At 44.4% G+C, this 15,564-nt stretch overlaps 2 protein-coding genes across 13 annotated transcripts in view; one reads left to right on the top strand and one right to left on the bottom strand.

Annotated features, from left to right (window-relative positions):
- Positions 1–312: 312 nt before the first annotated feature.
- On the bottom strand, positions 313–10,213 carry LOC310707358 (uncharacterized protein). 4 transcript variants are annotated; one of them, XM_083504475.1, is made up of 3 exons: positions 10,107–10,169; positions 9,513–9,635; positions 313–2,781 (listed from the first exon to the last, which is right to left on the bottom strand). In XM_083504475.1, exon 3 carries the CDS (start codon positions 2,745–2,747, stop codon positions 1,569–1,571), a length of 1,179 nt encoding a protein of 392 aa, XP_083360601.1. In that variant the 5' UTR covers positions 2,748–2,781; positions 9,513–9,635; positions 10,107–10,169; the 3' UTR covers positions 313–1,568. The 4 variants fall into 4 exon arrangements, with proteins under 4 accessions (XP_083360601.1, XP_083360600.1, XP_083360599.1 ...); XM_083504474.1 differs by lacking the exon at positions 9,513–9,635 and adding an exon at positions 7,151–7,242; XM_083504473.1 differs by lacking the exon at positions 9,513–9,635 and having other exon boundaries at positions 10,107–10,213.
- Positions 10,214–10,272: 59 nt separating this feature from the next.
- Positions 10,273–15,564, top strand: part of VWA5B2 (von Willebrand factor A domain containing 5B2) — a 140,346-nt gene continuing 135,054 nt past the window's right edge. For 5 of the 9 annotated variants that reach the window (XM_083503831.1, XM_083503839.1, XM_083503827.1 and 2 more), the window contains exons 1-2: positions 10,318–10,939; positions 12,540–12,646. The gene's annotated coding sequence lies outside the window, so the exon portion shown is untranslated. Of the gene's footprint in view, positions 10,944–11,932; positions 12,045–12,539; positions 12,647–15,564 lie in introns of those variants that run through there. The other 4 variants (XM_083503836.1, XM_083503829.1, XM_083503835.1 and 1 more) reach the window with 4 other exon arrangements.

Raw genomic sequence — 15,564 nt, 5'->3', positions numbered from 1 at the left:
TTTAAACTAGCATTTGAAACACTGCGGGAAACTAGTGTTAAATGATTCTAAGGCAAGCTTTAACAAAATGGTTTTGAACACTTAAAAAGTTTTAACTTTGAGAATGCATTACACCCCACCTGGCTCTCTCATCTCATGGCAATTTTCCAGCCACCGTGTTCCTCCTCCCATTAAGACCTCAAATCTGTTGCCCAATGCTTAGGCACCATTTACAAAGCAGGCCTGCCAAATACCAAAAATACAATTTAGAATGACCTGTTAATTGTCCCAGCTTTGTTCTCCTTGTTCAAGTTTTGCATCTACCACAAAACATCCGAAGAAAATGCATTTATTTGGACATGTGTTACATTTTGCACAGCAGAAGCTGTGATTATACAAAAGCAAAAATATCTACAATTTAGGAGACATACAACTGATGCTGAACAACTAAACTGGTTTTTGTTCTGAACAAAGTTGCAATTCACAAACTGAGATTTTATAAACAAAGCATTACACAATGAACAGTTAGTCTTTGCTGCTGGTTCTCTAGTGGAGAAGGCCTGGATGTGCTCTCAGTCAACATGGCAACACACCCACCCAAAATAATATTTTTACATTACATGAGAAAAATGGGTACCCCCATCTTCACCACTGGTGAGCATTAAATTTACTTTTGAAGGTCTGATATTCACATTTGTTCAGAAACAGGTTCCATACAATTATTCCCAAATTGGTGCATGAGCTAGATTTCTGCTCCATCTCCTGTATTCCAAGTCCTCTGGCTCTTCAAATATCCAGGTGCCCTTCTCCCCAACACCACTCAGCTTATAACTGTGAATTTCAACACCACACAGGCTGGTTTTTAGAAAAGCAAAGCACATGTTCCATGAAGTACTGTGAATGTCCCGTAAGAGATGTGGCTCTGTATTGTAAAAAGCAGCAGGAAATCAAAAACCAAAATACCCCAAAACCCAAGCCACAATGCTCTGGTCTCAAAAACTGTATTCCAAGTTTTTCTGGTGGTTGGAAGGCAGCAAAAATAATTTCACAGAACATCCATGCCCAAGTTATATGGGAGCATGGAATCATTAAGGCAGCGGTGCAATTGCCACTTGCATGGAAAGAGCTGATGAGAAGCAAATTTGTGTGTTCCTCCTTACACATCACCTGCTGCCATTTTATCCTGTTGTTTGGCCCAACCAAGTGAGCACAGGCAGGTGAGATAGCATGGCTGCCACTACCTTCCACAATAGGAGAAATGGCAAGCATGCAGGCTTGCTGTACGCAGCATACTTAATGCAGCTTGCAGAAAGGTATGCACATGACCACAGAAGATCTGCTGTTGTCCTGCAGAGCTGAAGGGCTATACGCAAGCGGAGTGTGATTGTCGGAGGAAAACAGGGTGTGCAACCAGGGGTGGAGGGTGAGTGGTGAGTGGCAGGATGTGCTGTGTAACTATAACTATAAAGGATGCATTAAAGGCACAGAAGGGAACTTAACCACTTTGCACTGGGCATGAAACATGAAAGGCGCATCAGTTACAAGGCACATACTTCACGGAGGGTAGGGTGCCAGACTTCTCAGCACCTTCATTCTTCCTTAGCCCAGGCAGCAGCACTTTTCTTCTCCTCCTGGCAAGGGACTACAGCCTCCTCATAGAACTTCTCCAATTTTGATGTAGTTGTCTCCCAGAAAGCAGGGTCGAAATCTACAGGGGCAATCGCCGTTTCTTTGTTGGTGTGGACCACCAATTCTGCCTTTGGAAGGCCAGTGACACCCATCTGGACTTGCAACTGCGTGTAATATTGGTGGTTCTTCTTCAGAGAGTAGGAGTCGCCCACCTTCTCCAGACAGAAGCTTTTGTCCTTGCAAGCTTCCGTCACCGTCCTATCTCTGTGTTTGTAGGGACACTTGACCTCCAGAACCCCCAGCTCTTTCCCAGTATCTGCGTCTTTGATAATCCCGTCGGGGCTGGCAGCCAGCCAAGGTTTCCTTTGGTCAATGAAGAGGCCGCAATCGTCCACCTTCACCGCTTTGTTAATCTTGCTGGACTTGAGGGCCTCGTACGCCTGCACCGCTTTCTTCTCGTTGCGGACGCCCCAAGACATGGCCGGGGTCTGCACGCCGGAAGAAGATTCCACCACACGCCTCAGGTACGACTGAGGAATCCCGGAGCTCTTGCCATTCACAAACTTGCTGTTGGCTATCTGGGGAGCTATGGACGCTGTGATGCGGTTTGCACGCTGCTTGTACCATTCGGGGTTAGTGCGCTGGCCCCGGGTTCCTCTCTCTATTTCAGCAACCTTTTCGGCAGAGAGAGGGGAAGGGAAGTGGCTCGCTTTACCTTGGGCTTTGCCCTGAGTTTTGCTAGCCACCTGTGTCGGCACTGGGCTGCAAGCAGCGGGACCTACAGAGGCTTCAGTAGCTGCAGCAGGGGACTTTCCTCCTCCTCTTGCTCCTACTGTAGGGGTCTTTGCTCTTGCTCCACGGCCGCTCTTTGTGCCTCCATGCTCACTGCCGGATGCCGATGTGGACCTTGCCTGGTAACTTTGCCCTGTTCCTCTCGGACTTGTGGCACTGGCTGGCTTTTCAGCCGCCCCCTGTCGGCCACCATGACCCTTCGCAGCAGGAGCACTCTGAGTTCTGCTGCTGGCAGGTACCGTTCTGGATGAGGCAGAAGATCGTGGGGCTGCTGGGGCTGCTTTTGGCGCCGTGGCAGCAGGTTGAGGAGAGGGTACATTGCCAGAGGTATTCCTGGGCTTGCCCATTGCTTGAGGGAGTCACGTTCTGCGATCTGGGAGGCTGGGAAAAGAGACAAGCGGAGAGGGAGATTAAAAAGCTTGCAAAAAGACACCTGCCAGACAGCATATAACATATACTTTGAGGTTTAAAGTCACATACATGTTGAATGGTCACTTTAAAAAGTGAAGGTTCATTATTGTTTCACAAGTTGTGTATGTCTTTAAGGGCCAGGGCAAATAACGAAACCCAGTCTTACAGCTGTGAAACATAGCAGGTGCTGCTAAGTTAAGTTAATTAAGCAGTACCAGCAATTGGGTATAGTATATAAGGAGCAGCACCTAGCTCTCTCATTACCCTGGGGGATGGGTTGGTGGTTGGGTCATGTTGGTTGTTGTTATCTTTAGTGTAAAAGGAGTTTTTGTTTTTGCTATTAAAACCTTTTTAAAGTTATTTTGAGTTCCTTGTTATGCATGGTCTCCCCAGCAAGCTCTCTGCTGTGCCGCTAAACTACTCATGGTCTCCCCAGCAAGCTCTCTGCTATGCTACTACGAACGACGGGAGCTCATCCTGCCGCGGGGATTCGAACCGCCGACCATGCGATCGGCAAGTCCTAGGCGCTGAGGTTTTACCCACCATATGGCTGACACACAAGGATTACTGAAATGTATTGTTGGCTATGGTGGGACACCATAGCCAACAATACATTTCAGTAATCCTTATGTGTCAGCCAGGTGCAAAAAATGGCACCCATTTTTGAGATGCTTGAAAATGGAGAAACTTTAGGTGCAAAATGCACCTGGTGTCCTGCTAATTTCAAACTCTGCTTCAGGTGTTTTGGAATATAACCCCAATCAGCTTCTGTCAATAGGGCCAATGGTAAACATGTCAGCAAACATGTGAATCTGAATGTTGAAAACTTTAAATGATACCTGGGGGAATAGTTTATGATCAATCTTTTAAGTCAGCTTCAATTAAACCAGTCAATCAATACAAAATGTATGGATTTGGAGCACTAAGATGCTTCTCTTTAACTTCCTGTTCAATAAACTTTATTACAAAAGTGTGAGGACAAATGTTTCCAAGCAGGAAAAAACTTTCCGAAAGGTTAACACATTTTTTGGACCATGAGATTCACAGGATTGTGTCAATTTCTTACATTAACTTTTTCAGACTTAAGCACTAAGATTCTGCCTGGCAGGTTGGAAGACTACTCTGTGGTTTAGTCAGAATTCATGATGAAATCAAATTTTGGCATGCAAGATCTTTCGTTTATAGCCTTCAGAACAGCAACAATTAAATTGTTTCCTTCTTCCATAGTCTGAATTCTATCATCTGTCAGATAAGAAATGCCAGCACAAGCCTATGCCAACTTTAATCTTTAAGCCTAAAGAGAAAACCCCTAATTTGAGAATGGAATGCAGAATTCACTTGAGTTGTGAGCCGAGTTTCTCAACCATAATGAAGCCTTAAAAGTTTTATTTTGAAAAACTGACCTGTTCTCAGGCCTCTGTGTAAAAATCTGGCCTCTGAGAAGATATTCTTATCCCACTAATTGGAAATGAGCTCACAAGAACCAGCACCTGCATTATCTAAATGTCTGATGTGTTGAAGGTCAGTGTGCCAACTAGGGGGGAAATTGCTGTGTGTGAAACAGCAGGATCTTAGTATCTAGAAGCTTCCTGATTAGATAGCTGGGGTCGCCCTTGTTGCTGTGCTGTTTAGGATTAAAGACATTCATTTCCTTATCTTTTGCCTCACAACTTTTGTTCTGGATACCTGTCTGGTTCCCTGTTTTCCTCTGGGCTCAACTGCAGTGATGGTTTATAGGCAAGTTTTTGTTTTCATAGAATCATAAGAGTTGGAAGAGACCACAAAGGCCATCGAGTCCAACCCCCTGCCAAGCAGGAAACACCATCTTATAAACACCATCTTGTCTTATAAATCCCAAAGATATTTATTAACTGCGGTTTACTTGTATTCCTCAGTGGTATACATGTTCTCTTTTTAATGCTAGTATTTTTTTAAAAAAAATCAAAAAAAATCCACACCATCTATTTCTGTTGTTTCTTTGGCTAAAACCTTGAGTACTGAATTGAGTTCCTAACTTCTTAAATCATTACCTACTGAACAATTGTGTGAGCTCGAGGGAGAGAAAGTCTGATCTTTAAGCTCTTGTCCTTTGAATCCTAAGTAGCATCCAGTAAGGTTCTGGGAGTCTCCTGGCCCAGACTAGTTAAACTTAAGGAGTGGGACAGAATTATACCTTGCAGGGTTGTTTTTAAATTCTGGTTATTTGGCTACTGCTAAACATGAGTTACTCCCCAAGTTTTTGGGTGCTGGTCCTTGACAACCGCTACTTACACAGTTGGTTATCTGCTCTTCCACAGATCTTAGCTCTCATAATTTGTCCTGTTCTAGCTTGTGAATGCCTCTTGTGGTCTGAGACCCCAAGGACCCTATGAGGGCTAAGGAAGACTGATCCGGAATAATAATTGGAACAGAGTAGCTTTTTTAAGAATACAGCAGGGAGCTCTTTAGTCTGGCACAGGCCTCATTAATACACACATGCGTTTGCTCCAAAGCCTTTTCTCTCTCTTTCCCCCAGGGAAGGAAGATAAACCAGAAGTTATGCATACAGCTGTACGAAGGTAACAAAATAAAAGTTAGTGTGTATTAATTTCAGCTGGAGAAAAAATTAGCCTGGGGAAGAAGGTGGCAACACAACTTTCATCAATCAACTTTCAGCAAACTGGAAGTTGTATCTGAAGAAGTGTGCATGCACACGAAAGCTCATACCAAGAACTAACTTAGTTGGTCTTTAAGGTGCTACTGGAATGAATTTTTTTATTTTGATTATGGCAGACCAACGCGGCTACCTATCTGTAGCAAACTGGGGGTTACACATACACTTTAGACTGAGTAACACAATTTATCATAAATGCAAGCCAAATGAAGCAGAGCAAAAATATCAGAAGTCCTGTCTTGAAGGATTTCCATTAAAAACAAGGTATTTCCCTGATTGCTAGTCAACAAAGCCCCATTCTTAAAACAAAATGGTCTTTAGCCTTCTGAAAGACAAACTAGCCTGGGAGGCATCTTTAATCCCATTCCATAACAATGGTGCCATTACAAAGAAGGCCATGCTCTTCATAAATTCAGTTTCCACAGATAGTTCTCAGGGCAGGGTGCCTTCAGGTGACTTTATTATGTGGGGGGCACTTACGGGAGGGGCCAAAAATGAAATTCAGCACTTTCAATTGTTCACATACTGGTTTGAACAAATAGTGTTGCGATTGCAGTCTGTGAGCTTCTGAGTTTAATAGAACCTTTTCTCTGGGTGCATGCTCAAGAAAACTAGAAGGGTTGGTGGTGAAGAAATAAGTTTATGGTGGATAGATTGGGGGGGGGGCTGTAGGCTGTCATACAACAGATGCTGAATAGGAGTTATTCTACAATATTGTTAAAGGTGAAGGAGGCCCTGTCCTTTCTTTGCCTCTGGCTAATGGTATTTCTTGCCCAAACAAAAGTTGTGCACTTTCTACAAATGAATCTTTGTACATTATCCAGTGAACAAGGCAATAAATCAATGAAACAAAATGAAGGCAGGTAGCTTGGGGACATTTGCAGAGCAATCCTTTTGTGTGTTTACTCAGCGGCAAATTCAATGGGGCTTACTCCCCAGTGCCCATTCCAGGGTGCTAAATACAGGCAATGTGAGGTTTCAAGTTACACAGTGTCTCCTCTCCTAACAAAACTAAAGGGGGGGAGAGCATTCACTATAAAATGCACCCTTATATTCTGTGCTCAACAAAACACAAACATTTCTCATACGGTGGGAGGAGGGGAGCAGAGATTATGAGAGATAAAGAATTTTTTTCTCTTTTTGTTAGCAAAACTGGAGATTGATTTCGAAACCAGAGCTCCATTGGAAGCCAGATCGAAGATTTGGTGCACGCTGCTTTACCGCTTCTCTAACAATCCACTTTGTTCATTCATATTTCACTCACATTGCCTAGACTCTGAGCAACCACGTAAAATAATTAAGAGTTGCATCCAAATTTAGCCATAACCCCCCCAAAACTTGATGCACACGTTACTTTAAATATACAGTGGTACCTCGGGTTAAGAACTTTGCTTCAGGATGAGAACAGAAATCGTGCGGCAGCGGCGCAGCAGCAGCGGGAGGCCCCATTAGCTAAAGTGGTGCTTCAGGTTAAGAACAGTTTCAGGTTAAGAACAGACCTCCGGAACTAATTAAGTATGTAACCAGAGGTACCACTGTTGGGAAGGTTTGACATAGCAGCCCTTTTTATGCTGTAGACTCACCTATGTTAGCTGCAATCTTAAACCTACTTAATTGCAAGTAGACAACCCCCCCCCACACACACACACAACCAAAACACAGAGAATGTCAGATATCATCACTTACTGCACCACAGGAGTACACAAGCAGCAAACAGATCCTGAAAGGAAAACAGCATGCATTCACGGAGCAGTAAGTAAAAAACCAAAGGGTGGGATCTGGGAGAAGGAAACCGAATTCGAAACTGTTCTCAGTTCCCGAATTATCACAGTGACTAAGCAAGCCGATGAGGCATGTCAGGGCACAACACTTTTGCTCTTTGTTCTGGCAGCATGCAAGCAAAGAGAAGCAAATCGCCATTTACACCTTTCTTAAAGTTTACACAGATAGCACATCTAGCAGAGGAGGCACGGCTGAAAGGCAACATCTGATTAAAGGCAAAATCCCATCAAATAATAGCTCTGAGGTCAATTATTAGTAAATGGAAGGAAGGGAAAAGATTTAGAAGTTTGAGGCAAGAGCAGCTTTGCTGGAGCAGACAGTCTTCTCTATCCAGTCCAGTAATCTGTTTACCACATTGGCCAATCAGATGCCCTCTGAGAAGACAGAAAGGCAAAAGCATTAGGGGGCATACTACCCCTGAACATGGAGGCTCCATTTAGTCATCATCATCTTCTTCTGCGATCACAATAGCAGTAAAGAAACTTATCCTCCATCAGTTTGTCTAATCTTCCCACCCACCTTTCTAAGCTGGCCATCATCCCATCCTGAGGAAGTGAGTTCCACTGGAGCATTAGGCTGTATGACAAACCTTTGTTGGTTTTTCTGAATCAGATGCTAATGTTATAAGAATTTTAAGGTCTTAGATATATAATAAATGTTCATAAATGTACCAAGCAAACGTACATAAATATATAAACCACACGTCTGAAGCAGCACAGGAAGAAAGTCCTGAAACCATTTTAATTCCCAAACTGACCAAATGTTTCTCTGCAAGGGGGGCGGAAATGAAAAAAACCTTCCGATTGTCTTAGGAATTAAGTAATTACCATTTCAAAGGAAGGGCCAGACTACTAGAAAAGGCAATCAGATAAGGCATTATCAGATAACCTGGCAGACAGGAAAAACAGCAGCATTCAAATTTCTATTGTAGACTGCCTTTTCTGTGATATAAGTATGATGTTTGTGGGGGGTGGTCTTGGGTTACACCCCTTCTGGAGCTCCATGGCAGGGAATTTCAAAATAGATACAATAAAGCATTGCGCGCCATTGTTCGAGGTCCTCCTCCTCTCTCCTAAGTGTGAGGGGAGACCCTGTTGCAACAGTTTAATAAAGATCAGGCTTACTAGCTGCTTTGTTTTTCAATATTCTCTGGTTGGCCTCTGTTCTTTTCTCCTACCAATAGGGAACTCACATAAGGGCTCTATATGGGCTCTTGGATACCCCATAAGGTATAAAGGACAGATTTTGTTTACAACACTAATCAACTTCATAGGGAGACTCCTAGGTTTTCTTTTTTAAAAAAACAACCACAAGCCCCCCCCCCTTCTGTCCACCATGAATTAATTTTATAAAACACTATTATTTCACTAACCATACTCAACTCTTCATTTTTCTTACCAAAAGAAGTAACAAGCAAGCATTTCCTGTAGGGCACACACACCAGCCCTGATATTTGGGCTGCTGTTTTCTGCAACTTCTCCAGCTTTAAATATCCTTAAAGATAGGAAGGGTGCCAAACTATACACAATACTACAAATACAGTCATTCTTTATTTTATTAGACTATTACTACATGTGACCAAAGCACACAGTTGAAACTCTTTTAGCTGAGTCACTCCCCCCAACCCCATCAAGCTCCAAAATTCCAGAACATTGCAGGAAAGAGAGGAAAGTGATCCAATTTATTTATAAGCTAAAGCAAGGATTCCCAAACTGCAGAGTACTAGTGGTCTGCAAGCCTCAATATTCATATTGATTTTAATTGCATTTTTATCACTTCTTTTCCAATATTCATACTGTATTTTATTGTATTGATTTGAATTCTACGGAATGCAAATTGCAATAGAATTAGAATACATTAAAATAAATAAAAGCAGTAATACAATTAAAAAATCAAGCTGTATCTGGCACAGCACATTACAAATGTCCACAACTAGCAAAAAAAAAGCCATTTAAGTGATGTGCCATGGCTACCAGCAATTTTGAAGTGGTCTGTTGCAGAAGTTTGGAAGCCACTGAGTGAAAGCACTTGGGGCCGCCTATTAGGTCAAATCTCTACGAAACCAGCTCACAACAGGAAGTTGTTTAGGGAAGTTTTTAATGTTTGATGTTTTGTCGTGTTTTTAATATTCTGTTGGGAGCCGCCCAGAGTGGCTGGGGAAACCCAGCCAGATGGGCGGGGTATAAATAATCTATCATTATTATTATTACTATTATTATTAGCTTCACATGCATAGCAGGGGCATTATACTAAGAGATTTACATACAGTGCAGACCCCTTGCAATGCTTTGAAATGATCCGAGACTCAAATAACCTTTATTTCACCCATCATCCTGTGAGCCACTCTGCAGTGCCCCTTCAGAAGATGTTTATTCGTGTAGCCAAAACCCTTATAAAGAAAATTAACAAAAATAAAATGCACACTTAATTTCCCTGTCAAGCAAAAAATTTGATCCGCTGAAGAATTCAACTTGCTCATCCCCACACGCGTTTCTCCTTGAAGGCAAAACAGGCCACCTTTTCAGAAAGGAGGCGTGTGTGCACGTGTTTCTTTGCAACGAAAACTCCCACATATGCATTTATACGTCTTTGCAGCGAGAACTCCCACCTTCTGAAAATCATACATATATGCTTTGCAATAGGAACCCCCACCTTTTCAACACACACACACTGTTATTTCTTTGCAACAAGAATTCCCACCTTTCCAGAAAATTAGATATATTCTTTGCAATAGTAACGCCCACCTTTTTAAGATAACACCACATTTACTGTATATATACCTACAACGAAAACTCCTTCCTAGAGGCTAAATCAAAAAGCGCGCGCTCTTCCACCACGTGCGCAATAATCTTTTACCTACCCGGAGCGCGCTTCCAGTCTCCGACGAGCCTCGTTTCCGGCAGCAACCCAGACTGATAAGCCTCCGGCCGTCGCCGGAGATGAGAAGCGCACGCGAGGGCCCCGCCTACAGGAGGAGAAGGGTGGGGCGGGAACCTGCACATGCGCAAAAAGGAACGGGTCGGGGCCGCGTCTGGTTTCGTTCGCGCGCGCGCGCCGCCAGCCTGAGGACGTTCGAGGCGCGTTTTGGCGGGAATTCGGGAGCAACGGCGGGCGCGATTTGGCGGTTATTTCCCCTCCTCGCTTATTTTGAAAGGAAGCGGTCAGAGGCGCGGTGGTTCATGGCTAGTGGCTTGTGGTTCATTCTCCACTCACGTTTCGAAATAGGGCAGCGACGACAGAAGGAATCCCAATGGAAAGGGGCCTTAAAGGCACAAGAACTTGAAATATGCCGCTATTTTTATTATTTGTTGTATTCGTTTCACACACAAAAAATTATACACGGCTTATATATACGACCCTCAAAGAGGTTTACGGGAGATAAAACAGGAAAATCAAGAAAAAATTCGCAACTATACTTTTAAAATACGTTAAATTACTCAGGTTAAAATTTAGAGATGTTTCTCACTTTTCTTATTTTTAAAAAAAGCAAGTTATGCCTGTGCGCCTCTTTGGGAGGAGGGCATTGACCTGAAAGAAGGCAAAGAAATATTTGAAATAAAAAATTCTGAGGAACGTGGGACAGTTGGGACTCGCTGCTAACTATGGAAACACAAGCACACTTTGCCCAGCAAAGGGCATTCCACAAGGGGTGAGCTGCTTCCCACGGGTTAGATCCCTGGAAGAGAAGGAGAGGTATGTTTCACAAGAACTGGGCCATCCTAAATGTATTCATCAGTAAGCTCTAGGAATGTATGCGGTGATAACTGAAGGGCGCATGCCTTGTTTTAATTCTCAGTTTATGGGTTATGATTTGTATGTGAGAAATGCCTTTGGTCAGAAGTCAAGCAAAAGGAAGTGGGAGGCTCAATGTGCCACACGTGCTGCAATGCATTTCAAATGTGCCTGGCAGTGGTACCTCGGGTTAAGAACTTACTTCGTTCTGGAGGTCCGTTCTTAACCTAAAACTGTTCTTAACCTGAGGTACCACTTTAGCTAGTGGGGCCTCCTGCTGCCGCCGCGCCGCCGGAGTACAATTTCTGTTCTCATCCTGAAGCAAAGTTCTTAACCCGAGGTACTATTTCTGGGTTAGCAGAGTCTGTAACCTGAAGCGTCTGTAACCCGAGGTACCACTGTACACTTACTTGATTATACGCATGCAATTCAAATATGTGCTGGATTATAAATATTAAATCCAACTACTCGTGCTGTAAATGCACATTAGATTGCACAGTTGAAAATTAAAGTTGGCACTGTATTCAGCAAAGTTTTGCTCAGAGGCCTAGATTCAGATAATGAGTCCCACTGGGAAACTCGCCATTCCACTCCAAACCAGCTGTGGGGTGCTGGTGGTGGTTGGGAGAACCCCTAGAACAGCACACAGGGGTAGGAGACAGGGGTGGTGGTTCTGTCTGGCAAGTCGAAATGCTTGCAGTGATGAAACAATTGCCCTAGCACTATATTCCTTCCAATATATACCCACTGAAATGAACATGACTTGGGTCCATTTGTTTTAGTGGGCCTACTCTGAGTAAAACTTAGCTGAATACCACCCAAACAGTGCCAGCCAGGGTTACCTGCCTTTTGCCAGTTGCCTCTCACAGGCTGCTGTCTTGTTTAAGCTTACTTGGGAGTAGGCCTCCATTTAACCCAGTACAGTACTGTAGTATGTACTATTGCATTAAAATGCATAGATTGCTCCAAAAATGCTTTGTGGAGAAGATGTATTTTTCTTGAATTACTGAAGCTAATCTGGCACAGTTAAGGCTTCAGAAAGAAACATGGTCGCTAGAACATGCAGGTGAGTGACAGCACTATCCCAAGCACAGGATGCTATCCTATGCTTAGTCTGAACCTTGGTCCATCTAGCTCAGGACTGTGTGCACTGACTGGCAACAGCTCTCCAGGGGTTTAGACATGGGCATAGCCAGGATTTTTGTTGTGGGAAGGCAGAACTTCAGTTTGCTGTGAATTATTTTTTTTAATTGATGGGGGGGCAGCTGCTCCTCCCTGCACCCCCCAATGGCTACACCCATGGTTTTAGTTGAACCTGAGAGCCTGCATGCAAAGAAAAAAGTCCCATATAAAAGTAGTCATATTTAGGCTTCCTAAATGTTGGATGTCTCACATACAAACCTTTACAGCTTCCCTGTTGATTCTGTTTCCTTCAAACTGGTTTTTATGGTTAATCTTTTTTGGAAGCCACCTTGCAGGAGTTGGTAGTAGAAAAGTAAGATTTAATATATTATTGACATGTCTAATATTATTCAGTTCTACTGGCTGTTTATGTCTACAGGGAAGAGTCATCACTCAGTAATAAAACGTTTGCTGTGAGAAACTATGGAGAGTGGCTGGCAGTTGGAGCACACTAGACTACACTAGGTGGATCAGTGACTTGACTCGGTAAGTGTATAAATTTATCAATCAAATCAGGTCTGTTCTGCTCACCTCAAGTTATGATTACAACTGGAATGTTATGCTCTTCTGAGCATTGAAAGAATGGTATAGCCAGAGACATAATATGCACCTTTGTTATCCATGAAAATCTTTTAATAAAAACAAATTTAAAAAACAAAACAAAATCTCATCACAAAAAACTGCAAAATATCCTACTTCATTCATTCTCAATGTTAGATAGATAGATAATTTATTACGGTCAGAGACCAGCTTATAAAACACACTTGGGGCTACAGTCACAGAAGGAAAACAAACAATTAAAACAATGTACAACAATAAACTACTGCAGGGAGCTGACCCAGAGTCACCTATAGAACCGAGTTTGGGGATTTTCTTAACAAACTAGTTCGAGTTGGGAGATGGTCTGCGCCTACAGATCTGTACACAGAATCTAGCGACCATCCAGGTCATATTCTGACCTTTGCCTAACAGGAAAAGGTCTATTTTTTGCTTTTCCAGGAGGTCAGCGAGCCTCACCAGTAGGGGATCAATGGTCTTACTACATGCCTCTTCATAAAAGGGACATTTAAAAAACAAGTGCTCTGGGCTTCCTATCTCCCCCAATGAACAGGTGCAAAGTCCCTGAGCGTATGGGACTTTTTTAAAGGCTCCTTTCAGGACTGGCGAGGGCAGGGCCGAGCTGGCGAGTGTAAAGGCCCTTCTTGCATTTTTAGATACGAGAAAGAAGAGATACGCTGCCGGTGCGGCTTTATCTCTCCCTATTTCTCCAATTGGGGCACCTTGAGCAGTCCCATTGTCTCTCGGTGTCTATGATTCTTTTCCTGATCATAGCTTTTGCCTGGCCCAACCCCAGGCTTAGAAAGGCTTGAGGGGCAAAACCCAGTTTCTGAAGAAGAAGAAGAAGAGTTTGGATTTGATATCCCGCCTTTCACTCCCCTTCAGGAGTCTCAAAGCGGCTAACATTCTCCTTTCCCTTCCTCCCCCACAACAAACACTCTGTGAGGTGAGTGGGGCTGAGAGACTTCACAGAAGTGTGACTGGCCCAAGGTCACCCAGCAGCTGCATGTGGAGGAGCGGAGACACGAACCCGGTTTCCCAGATTACGTGACTACCGCTCTTAACCACTACACCACACTGGCTCTGAAGGGTGTTCAGGACTGCTGTCTGCCAGCCTGACTGGAACTGGTCGCAGAGGATCAGTGGGGCTATTCCTCGGCGGAGCAGATTCAATGTCAGCCATTTGTAGATTGATGTTAGGCAGATATAAGCCTCCACTCTCATCATCCCCGTTTCTACTCTGACCCATGCGTTTGAAACGCATCTGGGGACTTGTAGGAGAGCTCTAAGGAGTTTGGGTTGAACTCTCTCAAGAGGGGAGAAAGCAGAGGAAGGCAGCCCCAGAAAGGATCCATAAAGGAGCTGTGCCAATGTTTTGGCCTTGCATAATTTTAGAGCTGCAGGGACGAAAAAGCCCACTTGTGCTCTGAAAAAATTAAGAATACAGTTTGCGGGTTTTTCTGCTGAGCTCCCGATGGAGATTATGTGAAGTTTGTTGGTTCCTGAGGTCTGTACCACCATTCCAAGATACTTATGATTTGTGACATGTTCTAATTTATGGCCTTGGAGTTCCCAGCTTCTAAGCGTTGTTTTTTTCTCAATTTCTTTTTCAACCATGCCCAGTTTTAGCTAACATAAAAATCATATGCCTCCTTCAAACTTGTCTATCCTAGTTAGAGTACTAGAGTTTTCAAAAACAATAAAATTTTGTGGCATGTGAGAATTCTACCAATGAACCACCAATGCTGTGACATTTTAAAAAACAAAAACTAATATTATACATACTTTTTGGAAGCACACATGTCTCGCCACAAATGGACAGGAACTACGCAAGGGGAAAGCTGCGTGGGAAAACCTGCCCCTTTCAAACCTGCTTGCATGTGGAAAGCACCCAGGGCCCAGAATGAGGCTGGAACAGTGTCTACGGCCATACTACCCTGAACACGCCCGATTTCGTCTGATCTCGGAAGCTAAGCAGGGTCAGGCCTGGTTAGTACTTGGATGGGAGACCGCCTGGGAATACCGGGTGCCGTAGGCTTTTGCCGCTCAGCGGCCCCGCTTTCAACTCTGCCCCTCCACTTGCCGCCCATTTCATGCCAGCCGCTGCTGCCCGCTCTTTCCATCTTTCCTTTCGTTTGCTTTCCTTCTGACCTGCCCCTTTCAAACCTGCTTGCACGTGGAAAGCACCCAGGGCCCACAATGAGCTACTACGCCGAGAATTGCTAGGCCAAAGGCCGACCGCCGACAAATGTGCTTTCACCGCTGCAGAGCGCCAGCTGCTGGACATCAAGTGCTCCACAGGAGAGCTGCAAGTGGAATGCAGCTGCAGGCTGTTCAGTTGAATTGCATTCAAAGACAGCCGCGAATGGACAGGAACTACGCAAGGCGAAAGCTGCGTGGGGAAAGCATCCAGGGCCTCGGGGGAGGCGCTTTCCCCGCGCTCTTGCTTAAAGGCTGGGTTCGGAGGCTGGAACAGCGTCTACGGCCATACTACCCTGAACACGCCCGATCTCGTCTGATCTCGGAAGCTAAGCAGGGTCAGGCCTGGTTAGTACTTGGATGGGAGACCGCCTGGGAATACCGGGTGCCGTAGGCTTTTGCCTCCTTTTGCCGCTCAGCGGCCCCGCTTTCAACTCTGCCCCTCCACTTGCCGCCCATTTCATGCCAGCCGCTGCTGCCCGCTCTTTCCATCTTTCCTTTCGTTTGCTTTCCTTCTGACCTGCCCCTTTCAAACCTGCTTGCACGTGGAAAGCACCCAGGGCCCACAATGAGCTACTACGCCGAGAATTGCTAGGCCAAAGGCCGACCGCCGGCAAATGTGCTTTCACCGCTGGAGAGCGCCAGCT

Source organism: Podarcis liolepis, assembly GCF_965112155.1.
Source record: "Podarcis liolepis genome assembly, chromosome: 5".
Classification (NCBI taxonomy): domain Eukaryota; kingdom Metazoa; phylum Chordata; class Lepidosauria; order Squamata; family Lacertidae; genus Podarcis; species Podarcis liolepis.
The sequence above is the reverse complement of the archived record's forward strand: the minus strand, read 5'-3'. Positions and strand labels throughout refer to the sequence as shown.

Bases quoted from the DNA above. Each gene is read 5' to 3' on its own strand.
- LOC310707358 (XM_083504473.1), bottom strand. From the start codon at position 2,747: ATGGGCAAGCCCAGGAATACCTCTGGCAATGTACCCTCTCCTCAACCT.